The 19,126-nt window shown below is 37.7% G+C and overlaps 1 protein-coding gene across 1 annotated transcript in view; it reads left to right on the plus strand.

Moving 5' to 3' along the window:
• The first annotated feature begins 2,915 nt into the window (after positions 1-2,915).
• LOC122803579 (proteasome maturation protein) overlaps positions 2,916-19,126 on the plus strand; it is a 234,670-nt gene continuing 218,459 nt past the window's right edge. The window contains exon 1 of the mRNA XM_044073265.1: positions 2,916-3,022. Within this exon, the coding sequence (XP_043929200.1) occupies positions 3,020-3,022 (3 nt within the window). The 5' untranslated portion in view covers positions 2,916-3,019. The remainder of the gene's footprint in view (positions 3,023-19,126) is intronic.

Below are 19,126 nucleotides of genomic sequence, written 5' to 3' on the forward strand. Positions count from 1 at the left end.
GCTCTTTAAACAAAGGCTCAAGAAATACCTGATGACTCACTGGTTATGCCCCTGTAGCAACCCTGACTAATCCTCTGATTTCTCTACTTCTACCTCCAGCCTGTCTCCTCTCACTAATCTATTATACTTCAGCCCTATGGAAGTAGTTATGATCTCTAGTAATTTACATAAGTCATGCCATGAATGTTATTATCAGTTCTGTTCGTCTCACCATTGATAACATACTGTAAAATGATCTATCTTTCTTGTACAATTTTTGGAAAGTAATGTAATCATTCCTATGAATTAGCTGCTTTATTATCTCTACTTTTTTGTAGAATTGTTCCATGATATATATGTGTGACACAATCACATGTAATATTTTATTGTATGATAAATTGTTTTTCTTTACTATATCTCTTGTTACTACTGGAGCTTTTCTCCCCGGGCCTCCACTGAAAATGGACATATACCCAGCTGGACTAGCCCGGTTAACAAATGTAAAATAAAAATAAATAAATAAATCAGCAAACTATATTTTCCTTAATACTGTCTGAAAGGAGGGCTTTCCCCTTAATCCCTACTTAGTTCTTACAAGCAAGGGGATAAAGGAGCACCAGTCCCCTTACAAATGGTACTACTGAAAATACAACTAAAAATAGAAAAACATGGTGCCAGAGCCATGGACTAAAACTCAATGCAAAAAAATGCATAAAAGTACCTTTTTGAAAGATGTCCACCCCTGGAAATTACCACATTGATAATACACCCTTAAAAACAGAATCTGTGACCAGGGATTTGGGAATGCATGCTGACATTAACCTGACTTTTGACCACCACATGTCTACTGTGGTGAAAAAATCATTTTGTGCTGCACAACTAATAAGTAAGGGCATGGCATCCAGGTCCAAGGAGGTCACTATTCCACTGTACTTGGCTCTCAGCACACCAATCATTGAGTACAATGCACCATTTGGCTTGTACCAACCAGGCACTTGCAACAGCCTGAGACCACAGAGCTTACTCACAAATATGTCTCAAAAATGTGGAATGCCATTCCACTCCCCATAAAAGTAGATTCTTCAAACAAATCCTTTAATGAAGTCCTAAAAATGCATCTCATGGATAATGAACTTGCTCTTGCTCCACCCCTAGCAAAAATATTATTCCTATTCACTTAATCCTATAAGTGGAACAGTGTGTCTAGAGCAATCCTACCTGTTAAACCGAAACAATACGTTTCCTAATAACCTTTGGTAGGGTTACCACCTTTTCAGATGCTTCATGCAGAATATTTTTCTTCATTTTATTTTATTATTTTTTTTTTTTTTTGAAGAGTGTGATTTTGCAGGACAAACTATACTTAAAGGTCAACAATGGGATTCTATTATTACATGCTCAACTTCTCTGTCCTTTTTCCTCCCTATTTACTGTCCCTGCTATGAATCAACAACACTACAGCATTTAAAATATTTTAAATCGACTGTTTCTCTCTCTACTAGAACAGTACCTTACTGTACTGTGGTGGTTTCACTTTCAAAAAACTTTTATCCCGCCCTGGAAAAGCTTGCTGCAGTCTCCAATTCATTGATATCTTCAAGGCCAATGAATACAGGTAGCTTTCTGGCCAATTCCCTCCCCAAACTGACATCACCATGACTGTCCTAAAAACCCACCCATGCTGTGATGTCATAGCTCCGAGGTCCTTCCCCTACCCATTACAGAAAGTAAAGGCTAAAACAAGGAAACAGTACATGAGTCAAGTCTCCTGCTCTGAGTTGTCAATCACAGCAGGTAACAGTTCAAATTATCCTTAGCACTTTGACAGCTAGGGAAGTTAGGTATAAAAGAGGAATGGGAGATGAGTCATACTAGTACAATTCAGGCTTCACAAAAGACTGTCGTTTAGCCATTCTAAAAAGAAGCCGCAGTAAAAAGCACTTTGAAAGTCTGTTCTGTGGCATTTGCACTGTTTGTGTTTTAAGTAGTCCTTGAAAAGCATGAAATGTTACTTAAAACTGACTGAAAGACAGCAGTGTATGCATGTAAAATCAATGCAGTGACAGGAGCTTTAGGAAGAGAGGCCTGTGTGATGTAATTTTTTACAGACAAGCACTGCATTGTGGGACACCTAGAGGCAGACTAAGCAATCTGAATTACTTCAAGATGCCAGACTCCATGTGGTCATACTCAGAAATTACGTATATAAATATTTAAAAACCTGTAAATAAACATGTTTTTTAAGTCTCTCAGTGTGGTTCTCCTTTAAAATCAATAGGAAAGACTTATCAATATTACCAAAATAAGTGATGGTTTAATAAAGACGTTTCTTGTATGAGAAAAACAGGAATTTAATAATTTATGTAATGTTGCTCAGTTTATAGGATATATAGCAATCCACGTGAAGTATACTGTTTATGTTAATTATAGTGTGATTACTTTTAAATGAATGTAAATTTGCCTATGTCACAAGTGATAATTCAATAAAGGCGTTTGAAAAAAAAATAAAAAAGCTCGGTTTTCAAGAATTTGAGATACTGATGTTATTTCATATCACATTAAGATGATTCAGATGCTAAATTGTTGTTTTATGCCATTTTTTTTTGCAGGACATAGTTTCTCAAAAAGTGACTGGTAGCAACTTCACACTTCTAAAGAACCTTGCAGAGTAAAAACACACACACAACGCCATTTAACTTCGATACAAAAAGTCCAGCTTGTAAATAAATTAATAGCACTTGACTATACTGAGTAGTTAGCAAAATGAAATCAAAATTAATTAATTAATAAAACGTTGTTGCCGTTCAGGTCATTACCACGCGCAGTCAAGTGCGCCCATGTTTATGGTATAGTACTACTCACACTACTGGCGTAAAGCTCTTTGCATTGTGTTCATCATAATACTGTATGTAGATGTAGATATTGACATTTATCTAACCCGGAAGTGTTCATCCTACACCGGAATAGATTGTTTGGAGCTTGCGTTAGTGTGGAAGTTTTGCATTTTGTGAACGTTGTGGCATCTTTTTAAGTCTAAGTCATGGTACGTTTTGTTTTTATTTCTTTGTTGAGTTATCGTGTTTATATTGAAACTAATGACACCATCAGCACTGAATTTATTTTGGTTATTGCAAACACGATTTCTTAAACGATTGATTCTGTAACTGGAGTTACAAAGTTTTGTTTAGTCATTGTCGTAGGCTGACAGCCGAAGTGCTATTAGTCATTTGATGCAGTGTACATTAGTAACTCGAGCTTCACTTGGTGTAAATATTTATATACATCTTAGTGTTTTGTGTGCTTTTTACAGCTGTTTAGTTTAATAACCGGTAAACGCTGAGCTATAATATGTATGTACAGATCGAAAGTGAAAATGTTTGTTAGTACGTCCCACAGATACACAGAGATGTAGAACGTGTGAACTGCTTTTTCCATTGAGATACGTGTGAGTGTACTACACTAAGTGAGAGCTTTGAAAAGACAAGTGTATATGTAAACATATACGTGTGCTGATGTTTGTTTTTTCAGGATTCACCGAATACTGCCCCTTTTAAGCAAAACCCCAGAGGTACAGAGGATTGAGCAGTAATTTAAACATCATTACTTAATATTACATCCAGTTTTATGTATTTGTAATACGGGATCCATCTTTTAAGCGGGATATTATTTTTACGGTGGAATGAAATAATTTTTTGTGTGGTGTGTACAAAGAGAATAGGGTTTTGTTATCATAGGTTTACACAAAGTTGCAGTTGATAAAATAGTTTTTAAATATTTATAAACGTCATGCTTGTATAGCAGGAAGATTGATTTACAAACGTCATGCTTGTATAGCAGGAAGATTGATTTACAGTACAATTAATAGAAACGTTCTTTGTTGTAATGTATGTTTTACAAGAGAATGCATCTTTTATTTATTTCAGTCAGTTATTTAAGTTTAATTGGAGTGGTCTGTAGACACTTTCAGCCCAACCTGGACCTGTTGGCACATGAATACATTAGTATGTATATAACAAACATAGTACAACGATTAATAATGCAGTGGTACGTATATGACAGGGTAATGCAATACTACATTTATTTATTTATTGACATTTGATTACTGGGTAGAAGCCCAATTTCAGCTGAGGCCCAGGGAGAAAAGCTCAAAATGATCACTAAATACTTTAAGAACAATCATTTTACAGTCTTAAAAAAATAAAAACATCTGCAGTTTAAATTATTAAAACAGGTTAGGCATAATATAAAAACATTTCTTAAGAATCGATACAAGGTGTATGACAGTCATTTAATATTTAGAGGTGTATGACAGTCATTTAATATTTAGAGAAATTTTAGACAGTTTGTAGATAAATTAAATGCAAGTTAGTTTAATACAAATAGGAATTGCAATATGAAGTTAGGGAAAACATTTAGAGAGAAAGTCAGAAAAGATAATTTGATAGCTGTAAGGAAGTAAGTGAAGAAAGGAGAGTAAGTACTTGTTCACATTTACAGATATAGTTTATCCTGGTTTTGAGAAGGAACAGGCCAGATTGTTTCAAAGATGAGAAGGAGGGTATGGACTTGATGGGTAACAGGTAAGGAGTTCATGCATTAGCAACCTTGTATGACTAGAGACAATGCCCAGCAGATTTGTTACGTTTTTAGACAGATGGGAGTATTTGGCCACTGGATCACAATGACAGACTAGGAATATAGTTGTGTAGAATGTTTTTCAGTGCTATGCAGACAGATGGATGCTGGATAATTTTTATAGATGGTAAGAACTTGTGTATGTTAGTTGATGGTGGCAGTTCTAATCAATTTAGTCTTTTCAGTGTGTTCTGAAAAGGGTATGTGCTGCAAATTTAATTTGTTAATAGCATTGTTCAAGTTTGTGAAGCCTGGGAGTTAGCATAAAGGAGGGGGGAGGAGATAAGTGTCAAGTGTAGTTTTAGTTTGGTCAGTGAGAAGGGTTTTGGCTCTCTAAAGCATATGTAGTTTTTGATAAGTATTTCTTATGCAGTTTTATATATGCAGAGGTCGAATGTAAGATTATCACCCAGTATCACCCAAAAAGTTTGCGATGAGAAGTGACTTAAATGGTTGTATTATCAAGTGAGAGGACTTTAATTTCATGAGAGAGGGATTTGGGGAGAGAAGTTGTAGTTTTTTTTTTTTTTTTTTTTTTTTTTTTTATTATTAGGTTTAGCATGAGTTGTGAGTTGCAAAGCCATGTTTCAATAGCTTTTAAAGCTTCCTGAGTAATCTTTGGAGGTGTACCATGTGTCATGTACAAATGAGTGGAATCATCTGCGTATTGTATTAAGGTGCCCTGTTGTTTGGACATATAGAGGGTGTTGGTGAAATGTTAAGAGGAGTGGACCAAGGATAGAGCCTTGTGGTACACCACTGGTGTCTGGGAGGTAAGGAGAAAGCATGGAGTGCCATTTTACTGACTGACAACCTATTGGACAAGTAGCTTTTGAATCACAGAAGGGTGGACTGAGAGAGACCTAATGAGGACATTTTGAAATAAAAGCTTGTTGTGACAAAATGTGTTGAAGACTTTAGACAAGTCTAGAAATAAGGAAGAGACTAGTTTGCCATTATCTCTAGCTTTATTGACGGTGTCTGTATAGGTTAGAACCGCAGTGCTAGTACTATAGGAAGGACGGAAGCCATGTTGTAGAGGGGATAGGAGTTTTTCCTGCAGGAGATATTCTAGTAGTTGTTTTTGAATATATTTTTCAAGTATTTTGGAAAGGAGATTACTATAGGTCTAAAGTTATTGATGTCTGTCTGAATTTCCTTTATATACAGAGAACTAATGGCAGCTGTACAAAATTCAAGTTATACAGTCATATGTCCATGGGGTTTGGCATATGGCTGGTGTTTAATTACAGTAACGTCTTCTTTTTTCGGCTTTTCCCGGTTAGGGGTCGCCACAGCGGAACTCCAGTCCGCTAATGATTGGCAGTAGATTTTTACGATGCCGAGGTGCCAGCCCGACACCCAACCTTCAACGAAGGCACGCCCATTCACGCATGTCTTTCGAACGCCACTCGACTGTGGGGAGGACATGTAGACTCCACACAGATGGCACTCCAGCTGACAATCGAATGGGAGAACCTCTTGCTGTGAGGTGACAACGCTACCGCTGCACCACCTCGGCTTACACTAACCATTCTCTCTAGAGCATAAGCGTTTGGAGTCCTGCAGCAGTTCTTTTAGTTTTGTTATAACAGTTTTCTTTTTGGGAGTTTATTCCAGATTGCAGGGACCAGTTTTTCAGACTGTACATTCTCCTGTGGCTGTATTAAAATGTGGTCTGGTGGGGGTTAAGCCAGCTCCTTGACTGTTTGATAGAGAGTAGTTTAGATTTTAAAAAAGGATGGTGTCCCAGTTTTAGTAATTTTAATACCTGTAAGCTGAGTAGCAAGGTAGCTCTTTCACACTGACAGGAAGCCACTTAATGTGCTCACGGATTTGCCAGAGGTCAGCTTGTGGTTCTGCAAATAGTGTAGATGTACAGATTTTGCTTGTAGTGGTTTTGTATTTTCTGCGTGTTCGTGATGGCGTGAGTTGTTTAGAGGGAGCCCATATTCAGTTTTTAAGATAACTACAGCTTTGCAAGCCTTGCGGTTAAGTAGGTGAGAACTTATAGCATTGTTTAAGTGTTTTGTTAATGATATCCGTTTGGATTATTAACAAACAAGTAGGATCCAAAGTTATTCCTAGATATTTTTATTTTGCTATTAAAGGTGGCATATTGCATAAGAATAACTGAAACAGTAGGCCCCATTATTGATAGTTTTGGTGAGTGCCAAAGACCATATTTGATTTTCTAAGATTGATGGCACACTATTGTTATGTCCATCGGAAGTCTTCTAAAACTAGTAGTTTTTGCTGTAGGATGGTAGCATCGTTACTTGATTCTAATAGCAAGAGGTTATCAGTCTACACGACTATACTGAGTTCAGTTAGATCTATATCAATGTTATCATTGAGTAGTGAGAACAAAAAGAGGGCCAAGTACAGAGCTTTGTGCAACTTCTGTTTTAATGGTACTTTAGACAGGGTTTCCCCTGCTAACACCTGTTATGTTCTGTTTTGCATGTAACTGTACTCATACAAGGTTGCTAAGGCCTGGAACTCCTTTCCTGTATCCATTAAGTCAGTAACGTCCCTCCCATCTTTCAACCACTCTGAAAGCCTTCCTAACTTAAATCTGGGTTAGTTTATCCTGGTTTAGACCAAGAACATTATCCCTAAATGTGAACAAGTATCTTTTCATTTCTTAAACCTCCTTACTTTTCCTTCTTTATTTACTTTCGTACTTCTTTCAAATTCTCTTCCTCGACTTTCTGTCTAGATATACCATATGCCTGTTTTTCTCTCCCTTCATATTGCATTTCCTATTTGTATTGGACAAACGTACCTTTAATTTTTCTATAAACTGTCTAAAATTTCCTTTAATGTGGATGGATTAAATGATTGTAGTATAACTTGTATCGGTCTGTAATATGTTATAATTTTTAAACTGCAGATGTTTTTGTTTTATTTTTGAAGATTGCAGAATTATTGTTATTAAAATGTTTTGTAATAATTTGGAACTTTTTCCATGGACCTCTGCCAAAAATGGGCTTCTAACCAATTGGACTTTCCCAGTAATCAAATGCCTATAAATAAATAACAATAAAAGCGTTCAAACCATCTTAGTAGCTGTTGATTCTAATAGCAAAAGATAGCCTAGGCTACCATCTTGAAATCAGCTAAATCAGAGATATCAGTGTACTTGACCATCTTGAAATCAGCTGAGTCAGAGATATTGGCGTACATGACCATCTTGAGATCAGCTAAGTCAGAGATATCCGCATACATGACCATCTTGAGATTATCATCTAAGTCTGTTGCCATTTCATTAATGAATAGTGAAAAGAAAAGAGGCCAGAGTACAGAGCATTGTGGATCTCTTGTGTTGCTGCTACATAGGTAAGGGGTTCTGTGCTTGTACCTGCAGTGTTCTGTTTTGTAGGTAACTTTCAAACCACCTTATAGTTGTTGAGCCTACATCAAAATTACTAAGTTTGTCAAGGAAAAGTTTATGATTTATAGTTCCAAACGCTCTTGTAATTTTTTTGAAATAGTTACCTGGTAATTTGTAATCAGTATTGTTAAAATGGTGTTTGTGGCAGCATGTAGTGCTGTCATGGTTCTAAAGGAGTTTCTGAATCAATGGAGGGAGTCTATGTGGTTGAAAAGTTGTTAGTAAATTAACTTTTTCAAAAATGTTTGCTGTTGGTCTGTAATCTTTGCATTATTTTGCTCTTGGCATTTTGGGTAATGTATGATGAAGTCTTTATTGACTTGTTTTGTATACTGTGATTTGTTTTCTTTACAGTGTGTTTTACTTGTATTCTACTTTTAAGTGCATACTAAAACTAGGAAAGAAACCACAGTTGTCTCTTGTGAGTCTCACAGAAATTAGAACAGGTCAGTTAAGTAGTCGAAGTTAAAACAGGTAAATTAAGGTTAAGTGTCTGTGAATTGTGGGTGGAGCTAGGAACTAAACTTTCCTTAAGTGGCAAAATAAAAAATGTCAAAGCTTTACTGGAAAAGCTTACCCAGACTGTGCCACAACTTTCTCTGAGTGAAAGGTTAGTTTGCTTTTGTTTTCTTGTGTTTTGTATTACTTTGTTGCCTTCTTCTGTTCTGTATACTGTGATTTGTTTTCTTTACTTGTACTGTGCTTTTAACTACATAATTAAAACTAGAAAAGAGACCACAGCGGTGTCTCTTGTGAGTCGCACAGAATTTTATCCCACCCTTGTACCCTAGTGCTGTTATATTCTTAAACACAACTGTCTTTCTAGTTGCCTGCCCCTTATGTTTGACCATGTACCTCTTTCCCTCTCCCCTTTCATTGGCTGTTGTGATTTGAGTGCAAAATTATCGTTTTGCAAAATCACTCCCCTTCAGCTGTTTAAATTTATTGGCCATCTCACTGTATTCCATAGAACCAGAATGCAAAATGCCCACCCCCTTTTCAATCTGTCTTGCTGTTTTAAAATGAGTGGCTCTCCACTTAAGACAGCTAAAGCTTAAATACCCCTCTTATTTATTTATTTTATTGCATTTGTTAACTGGGGAAGTCCACTGGGCCTGGAAATGGGCCATTTTCAGTGGAGGCTCGGGGAGAAAAGCTACACAATAATTACATACAAAGAAAATATCAATACACATAAAGAATTTTGAGCAGTACTATTACACTGAAAGAAAACAAAACAAAATCGTGAAAATAATTACAAGCTTGGAAAAACAGTAGTAATAAATGTCATATATTGAAATTACACATGAATGTAATATTTCTGCAAGATTCAATGCAGTGGGGGTGTTAGTACAGTGTAAGAATCGGAGGTGATAGAAGGGCTAAGGAGGAGAAAAGGCAGGATAGAGTGGCAGGGAAGGCAGTAAGTAGGCAGAGTGATGGGAAGGAAGTGATATAGGTAGTAGAGTTGTAACACCAGCGAGAGAAGTCAGGAGTTGGGGTTGTGTGTTGAGGTACAGGAGCATAACCAATGAGAGGAAAGATATAGTTTGAGGGATTTTTTAAAGGAGCCAGGATTGCTGATAGTTCTGAGTGATGGGGGGGGGGGGGATTATTCCATGCCTTAGAGACAGTATAGGAATACAACATTTGACCAGCTGAGAGCTTAGGTTTCTCAATGAGCAGTAACATTTTATTTTCGGACCTGAGGTGTCGGTTAGGATGGTACATAGTCAGTGTGGAGTAGAGGGAAAGGCAGGTTTCTGGTAGATGAGCTTGTAGGTTGTAGTTAATTGTAGAAAAGTGAGATAGTGAGGGTATTCTAGCCAATTCAGTTGATGCAGAGAGAAACGGTGATGGGTAGAAAATTTTGCATTTGTGGCAAATTTAGCGATTTTGTTGTAACAAGATTATAGTTTTGCTCTCAAGGAGGGACTGTAGATTGGTGAGGATGGGATCGCCATTTAGAAGTGTTGGAAGCAGGAAGGATGAGGCAAGAGCCTTCTTTGCAGAGGGGCTAAGAAAATAGTTGTGCCTACACAGGGCACCTAATTTTTCATGGGTAGATGTAAAGGTCAAAAGTTAGTAATTTGGTACTATGGACGACTTCAATGATGGTGTTGTTTTGGGAGCGAACTGAGTGACTTGTCAACAGGGCTGGATTTTGTGGGGGTAAAATATTAAAAGTTTTGCTTTATTGGGGTTGAGGGCGAGATGGTTCTGGGACATCCAGGTTTCGGTGGAAGCAAATGCTTCTTTGGTAAGATGCTGTAGTGCAGTGGCAGATTTAGAAGAGCAGGTATAGTCATCTGCATATTTGATGACAGTACTGTGGGTGAGAGAGGAATGGAAGTTGTTGACAAATATGCTGAATAAGAGAGGTTCCAGTATTGATCCTTGGGGGACACCTGTATTTGTACTTATAAAAGGGGAGGAAGAATGTTGCTATTTAGTAGATTGCTGCCTGTTACTGAGATAGGTTTGAGGGTTTAGTAAGCAGAAGTGAGTGGGAAATAGTGTTGAATGCCTTTGATAAATCTAGGAAGAGTGCTGAGACTAAGGAGTCAGCATCTCGACCTCTATTTACTGTGTCCAGGAAGTAAATGAGAGCAGTGTTTAGTACTATAAAGCCATGTTGAGTGGGGGATAGGGTTTGGTGTTGTATCAGATGACTGAGTACCTGAGTGTGAATACATTTCTCTAGTATTTTGGAGATTGGGAGAGAGTGGCAGTATGATAGAAGTTTGAGATGTCAGAGTTGTTGCCGCTTTTATGAAGTGGAAGGATAAATGCTTTTTTCCAGATATTGGGTATGCAGGATTTCTGGATGGACCTGTTGAGGAGGATGCTGATGGGTTGTGCGATGGAGGAGGCTGACAGTTTTAAGTTATCTGGGGCATTGGTACAGGGTTTGAGTTTGTGAAGAAGTTTTTTGATGGTGGAGATAGGTATGGGTGTTAGTGTGAAAGAAGGTAAAGGATTTGAAGGGGAATGTACAGATGGCGATCCTGGTGGGTCAGTTAAAAATGGGTGGGAAGGTGGTAGTCAGTTTTTTGATGGTGTCTGAAGTATGTGTTAAATAGGGAGGCTGTCTCGGAGGGTGTTTTTTTTCTGGGTTAGGACAATGGGTTGTTGTTAGTTCCAGGGTGGAGAGGGGAGTTGATTGCCCCCCCAGAAATACTTTGGGTTTAGTCTCTGTTGGTCTTGGATAGTCTAGAATTCTTTTTTTGTTTTTGATAACTAGCTGTTTAGCCTGATTGCAAAGTTGTTTATATTGAGTGAGGTTAGATAGTGTTTTTTTTTTTTTTTTTGCCAGACTTTCCAGGCTTTGTCCGTAGAAAGCCAAATAGCATGTATTGCCTTATTCCATTTTAGTCAGAGTGGGGCAAGACTATTTAGGATTCTAAGAAATGTAGAATTGAAGAATTCTACAGCTTCATTGAGTGGAAGAAATTTTAGTAGGCTCCAGTTAGTGTTCTGCAGGATGTCATTGAAGGTGTTTGGTGATCACTATTTGGGAGAGTCCCTGAGGAGGTGATTTTTTTGTGGGTCAGATACTAAGATCCAGTCCAAGATTGAGCCTCTGATTGGTTGGGTCTAGTAATGTCAGAGATTAGCTGTGTATAGATGTGAAGGTTAATATCTGTAGAGGGATCATTATTAGAAATATCTAACCAGTTAAAATTAATGTTGCCTAGGATGATGGTTTCATTTTTTATATTGTTGGTTGCCCGTGCAAGAATTTCTTCAAGAATAGGATTATCGCCAGGGGGTTGTATACAACTATGATGCAAAAGCTTTTGCAATCAAGTTTTAGGAAGGTAACAAGTAGCACTGCAGTGGAAAAATGGGGAATTGGTTTGGAATATGGGATTACTGTAAAGGTGCTTGGGAATAATAAGGCAATGCCTCCACCTTTTTATGTAGTCGTATCAGTTCTGAGGCAAGAGTAGTTTAGGGGTAGAAATTCAGAATCTTTGATGTATGGTTTTAGCCAGGTTTCAATGACAGTGGTAAAGTCTGGTTTATGTTGACTTAGCCATGCGTGCAGTTGGGGAATTTTGTTTCTAATGCTTTGGAGATTAGTTGTAGTAAAGCTTAAGGATTTTGTGGCGTTAGGGGAATAATGAGAGGGAGAAGAAGGGTTAGGATTTATGTCACCACATAGGACTAGATTACTGAGAACAGAAAGTGGTAGGTAGGGGCTTCTTCTTTTGGTAATGGAAGTATGTGACGTTGTGGTTGTAAGGAAGGTTATGATGTCGGGAGAGAGTGATGCGTTTCTTTTGTAATATTAAATCTGTACTATAGAGCGTGGAGCAGATGACAGAGTAACTGGGGAGGGTGTGTATGTAGGTTGATGTGGAAGGGGATGGTGTGGGAGGTATGTAACTTGTGTGAAAGGATGATAGTTTTAGAAGGAGAGAGTAGTAGATAATGTAAAAAGATGTTGAATAGAAGACGCATTGCTATAAAATGTTGAGTGGTAAGAGTGTTTGGATGAGTATTGTGGTGTGGGAGTTAGGATAGGGGAAGTATAGTACAATTGAAGGAGTGGAAAGGCAAATATAGGTTTGCTGGGTTATGGGGAGGGTAGTTGTAAGGGGTGGAGGTAGGTGAGAGATTGGGGTTAAGAAAAGAGTAGGGGTGGAGTGTATTGAGCTAATGAAGGTGGATGTGTATGTGATGGTTGATGAGATAGGGAGGAGTGTGGAGGAATGGATGGGTAGATGGGATGGGGATAGCTATAAAGATAATTGAAGTAGGGGTGGTTGGGAATGGGGTAGGATAGAGGAGTAGAGTGAACCTGAGCACAGTGAGGGTGAACAGAGAGGGTTTACCCAGCTGGAAGAGGCAAGAGTGCCAAAAACAGTCAGGTACAGCACTAGGGTACTAGATAGTAGGTAAGCTGTACTTTATGTTGCTAGAAGACTATCTTTAAGGGAGAAATTGTATGTAAATTGAGGACTTCACTCCCATGCTGTTAAGGGCTTTAGTGCTTGTAAAATAAGGGAGAAGGACTGGATGTCATTTGAGTTTATATCTATTAGTTTGCTTGTAATGTTTAATATATAAAGGTATTTGTGCAATACGTAATGGCGTATATTTAGATCTCTACTGCCATCTAGTGGATTATGAGGGGAACAACAGTTAACTGAACTAAAAAGAGCTAAAATGTAAATGGGGGACAAAGCAGAGAATAGAGAGATCCTCGGGGAGGGTCCACAAGTGCGCAAGCCACAATATAAACCAAAAAACTGCACTTAAATAACAGCTTAAAGCTGAGGGCTGTCACCTACACTGTGGGACTAATTAGGAGAGACTTCCAGGAAGTCCGGCCGATGGTCATCCGCTAGTATTGCCGAGAGTGCAGAAAAGTAGGATGTGGTAGAGATGGGAGGGCAGTCTGAGCTTAAACGGCATTCATCCAAGTGGCAAGCACAATGCGCGGAGGTCCGAGGGAGACGTCCTGGGCAAGAAAAAGGGATTTAAATATTTAACTGCTTACTGCACACTGCAATGCTTGGGATATTAACTCATTTTTTTTCCATTTTAGCAAATACACGAGAAGAACAGGAAACTGTAGACAAAGTCACCAGCCACTCAAAATTTAGTGTCGGACATGAGAAATAGGTTCAAAGTCCGTAAATCTTGATGTACAAAGTAGTAATCCTCAATTTCGAGACCAAAACAGCAAAGAAACCAAAGTGAGAAAGCCAAAATTGCTTTAATTTGATAGACCACAACAAGTACCATATATTTGTAAAGACTCTTGGGAATTCTTAGCCTGCATACCTTTGGACAGATACCATCCTGATTTGTTGATGATAACCATCGATGTCATTGAACTGTTCCCCAGCATACCTCATAACATCGGTATTGAATGGTTTACGGAGACATTGGTCACCGAATCAGAGTTCAATAGTAACATGGTCAATCTGATAGTGGAATTCATGGAAATCATCTTGAATAATAATTACATCTTTTTCAATGGCGAATTTTTCAGGCAGTGTAAGGGGGTCGCCATGGGTGCTCCATGTGCCTCCTCCTACGCGAATATCGTACTGCACAGATGGGAGTCCAAATTCATCCACACATCATTTTGGAAGGAGAACATCATTTTTTACAAACGTTACCTTGATGACGTTTGTTTATTATGGCAAGGTTCTAAGGACAGTTTCCTGGAGTTCTTTAACTACCTAAACTCTTCCACAAATTTCTTAACTTTTACGTACAAGCTCAGTGAGCACTCTCTGAATTACCTTGATGTAACTTTGGTGAAAGATGTGAGTAACAACACCTTCACATCTCAGATCTTTAGAAAAGAAACTTTTTCGAATGCATTTCGACAGTTTCCATCCACATTACACCAAAAGGGGAATAGTCAGAGGGCAGATGATCCGAACCTCGAGGATGTGCAGCACTTCAAATCTATTTTTGAATGAAATCCAGCATCTATCTACTTTATTTGAGGAAAGGGGGTACCCGGACTGGCTGATTAAATCATGTGTGGACGAGATCAAAACAAAAAGAGACTCACATTATCCTCCTTTGTTGGGCCATGGACTCCCATTACCTAGCATTAACAGACAGATACATGAGGAGGTTTCTAGAGGTTTTGTCTATACTTACTCTGAGGATGCAGAATGTATTGAGCACACAATGAATATGTTTTGGCCAATACTTATGGCACAAAATGATATTACCTCTTGGCTTCCTGAGAAAATTCAATTCATTAGAAAACGTGACAAGAATTTAAAAGACATTTTTGAGCAGGTTAGGCACAATCGTGTTAATAAAAACAACACTAATACATTTAGAAAAAACGGTTCCTATAAATGTGGGCTATGCAAGCAATGCCCTTACTTATTGAATGAAGGTCATGTATACATTCCATCCAGAGGCCGTACATTGAAGGCACGGGAACACTTTAACTGTAATTCCTTAGGAGTAGTATACCTAGGGTTGTGCACTACATGTTCCGCATTTTATGTAGGAAAGACAACCAGGACTATTAGAGAATTTATGAGCACACATACGACATTGAGAAGAAAAAGGAAAGTAATGCCTTTTATAGGCATGCCTTAAAATGTAGTAACATGGTGATTAAATTCTTCATTCTGGAGAGGGTCAGCCCTGACCCCAGAGGAGGAGACTGGGAGAACTTCCTGGAACATCGTGAATTGATGTGGCAACTACAGTTGGATGCTACTAGATTCCCAGGCCTTAATGATGGTGTTAGCCTCAAAAGTGTTCTTAAAATTAGAAACAAACAATTATAGGGATACTAGTACTGTAGTTTATTTCTTGACACCTTTGATATCACTTTTCTGGGTAAATATAATATAACACCCGGAGTTTAATAAATCTGTTCTTTGATTTATTGTTACAACAGGTAGTTACTTTTTCTTATGATTTTTTCAATATGCACCAAGAAAGACTAACTTTGTATTGTATTATATAATTGGAATCCACTAGGTGGGCTATTGATTTTTACATAATTTCTACATTTTTATATATTTATGGTAATACAATGTCCTAGTGACAAGTTATTTAGACTATGTTTTATATTATGTGGGTCAGTATTTGTAACATGAAAGCATAAATTAAGAATTGCATAACTTTATGAAAAAGTTCAGTTATATTGATATGTAATTAAAATATATATTTATATTTATTATTTATGGCTTTGTAGCCAAATATAATCTACACAGATCATGTGAATGCTTGCATCTTATATATACATATATATTTTTCTATATTTTTAATTTATTATGTATAGTTTTTAAAACAATTTTAAATGTTTCTTTTATGGTTAAACAATACTTGAAATGGCTTAATTAATTAATTGATTGGCCTATCCCATGATATAAATAAAGGGGATGGCCATATCACATTTGTAACTTGATAAAGCCTGGGATACACCAGGCGAAAGCGCTCGTTTTTACTTGTTGTGGTCTATCAAATTAAAGCAATTTTGGCTTTCTCACTTTGGTTTCTTTGCTGTTTTGGTCTCGAAATTGAGGATTACTACTTTGTACATCAAGATTTACGGACTTTGAACCTATTTCTCATGTCCGACACTAAATTTTGAGTGGCTGGTGACTTTGTCTACAGTTTCCTGTTCTTCTCGTGTATTTGCTAGTTTTTTGGTAGTTCCGCTTTTTTCCATTTTACCTTTAAAATCTGCAACATCTATTTCAAGACCACCAGTTAATGGAGAGCCTAAATTATCTCTCGGTAATCATCTTGGGATTAGTGCTTCTGTTTTCTCCTCATGAGAGAAGGAGCACAGGGACATTATTTCCTTAAGACTGTTGATCACCAGAAAGCCTAATAACTGCTTCATAGGTGACAGCTTGAAATTTGTGCTTATATTCTGCTCCTGGTGAGAGAGAGAGCAGAGTGCAGATTCTTGATTGTTTCTGGTTGGGCAGCGAGTGTCTTGCTTGACATTCCGGATTGGTCTGGTTGCTATTCAAGGCATATGTGACGTCCCCTCCATACCTCTCGACCTCTTAGTACAAGAAGTCTGGACAAAGCCTAACAAGATGGGAGGACAAAGGCCCAAAAATGGGGAAATATTTTAAATGTTGCTCTTATAAATTTAGAAAGTTGCTAGAGTAACAGGGTTTGTTTTGACATAAGTGCAGCAAGTACGGAACACCAAACCGAAAAACACAGCAACACCTGTTGATTCCAATAAAGGCTGTCCCTCCAGTAGGTTCCTCTCTTCAGGGGAACATAGAATACCAATACTTTCCAATAAGCACACAGGAGAATTCCAAAAACGTAACAGAATATTCACACAAACAAATAAAATAAAAAACAGATTGAGCGCTTTCATCTCCACTTTGGAGACTTTATCAGAATGATTATTCAAAATAATTATACACATTTTATATCAAGCCACATCACTTTTCATTGGCCACCCAATTAAATCACAAAAATAAATTAACTCTTGAAGGTCCAAATACATTTTAACAATGCTTAATACCATAAATATGTAAATATAAATATATAATGGATGTTCTAAAATTAATAAAAATATATGAGTATAAATGTAATGACATTTCTTTTAATGTGCAGCCTGTAGTGAAATACAGATTATTGTTAAAAGGAAACTGCTCCAAGATCCTTAGGAGTAGGTAATTTAATGTCCTTTTTAAAAAAAAGTATGCATCATGTTAAGTTTTGTTAAAAATATATTACGAAATATAATGTAAAGAATAATTGTATACAAATTATATAAATGTATATATGTTTTGTATTATTTCAATACTTGTTCATTGTTCCTTAACTAATGCATGTGTTTCTTTAGGGGTCCGATCTTTTGGGGTTGGATGCTAGTAGTTTTAAAGTGGGGATAATGGATATGTGGTCATTCAAACCTGGACTGTTGCATGCATCCAACCTTAACTGCCAGATCGTTTCCCGAAATTCTAATCGGGTCTCCCAATCACCCCCTCTCTCTCACTCTGTTTTACTTCCAACACCCAAAATTTGTAACATGATGCACACAGTGAAAAGTGATGTGGCTTGATATAAAATGTGTATAGTTATTTTGAATGCTGATTCTGATGAAGTCTCCCGAGTGGAGATGAAAGCACTGTCTATCTGTTTTTTTTATTTTATTTTATTTGTTTGTGTGAATAAATTCTGTTACATTTTTGAAATTCTCCTGTGTGCTTATTGGAAAGTATTGGTATTCTCCGTTCCCCTGAAGAGAGGAACCTACTGGAGGGACAGCTTTTATTGGAATCAACAGGTGTTTTTGTTTTGACATACATTTTCTGTAGGATTTCAAGTCTTAAACTCAAATGTGTGTCATTATTCAGTGACTTCAGTCCTCAGATCATCTCATTGATTTGCCAGAAAACCACAATTTTTACAAGGAACAGACCAAAAAATATGAGCCAAAAATCTGGGTATTCTGCAAAAATCTGGACACTGAGGTATGCTCCCATCACTGTCCCAGTAATCAAGGAGCCTGAATCCTCGCCACTGACACTGGAGAGGAATGTTCACTTGGAACAAAAATAGATAAAACAGTATTTCCAGATGCAGCTGTCTGCATCCAGCACAGGAAACACACTCAGTCCAGCATCTGGATTTTTCTCTCTGTCCACTGGCATAGCTATAGAGTTGAGTCCTAAGCCAAATGTCCAAGCTAAGTCCTGCAGCACCCTGTCTGTGAAACCAGTGCTTTGTGTCCCTGCTCCAAGTAGCTGACACACATACTCTTTTTTTGAGATTTGATTTACACACACCTGGGAAAGGCTGGCACAGATTTACTAGCTATGCCCCCCCCTTCTACCCAGACTATAAGGTAGTTACTGCCACCAGACACTCCAAAGCCAGCTCCTCTAAGGCTCTTACAAGGTTACCCAATTATACTGAGTAGAATTAATATTAATACAAATGGTAGTGTTTGACCAATGCAGTAAGGCTTTCAGGAATGGCCACAAGAGTCACCAAACAGATACAAGTACTCTCAAAGGTTAAAATATTCTCTAAAGGACAAGCCATAATGAAAAGTTTAAATATTTAGTATTTTCATGTTCTTTTATTATTAAATATATCTGGAAATATTTAAATAACGCAGATGAATAGATACACACACATATACAGAAAAACAGTATTTAACTAATCCACTGTTTTTCCTGACTGATCTAAAGAATTACCATTCCCTGGTTCAGTTACCAGAGCCAGGCAAGGTGAAGTAGATGAGGGGTGCTTCTTTGTCTGCTTCAAAAAGAGTGCTTTGAGACCTCTCTCTGGTATTAAAACATTATTTTTGTTGTTCATAGGTAGGTACTAGGCTATCGACCCTGGGGCCTATACAAGCCCAGCCAAAAAAGTACCCTGGCTTTTGCCACCCAAGAAAATTGTTTTCCTGTGCCACTGTCGAGCAGAGCCACAGAGGTGATCCCCGGGGTGAATTTCCTATTTCCCATCCAGTCATCAAGATTTTTCTTGAAGAGTGCTAATGAGGAACTTTGTTTGATATAGATAGGTAGTTTAATCCAGAGTATGCGAAGTCTCTGGGACAGGAATCTTGTCACTCCGGCATGTTCTGTTTATTGTGGTGACAAGGTTTAGGGCCCTAGAGTG

Source organism: Protopterus annectens, chromosome 5.part1 (assembly GCF_019279795.1).
Source record: "Protopterus annectens isolate FY-2018-M chromosome 5.part1, PAN1.0, whole genome shotgun sequence".
Lineage (NCBI taxonomy): Eukaryota > Metazoa > Chordata > Ceratodontiformes > Protopteridae > Protopterus > Protopterus annectens.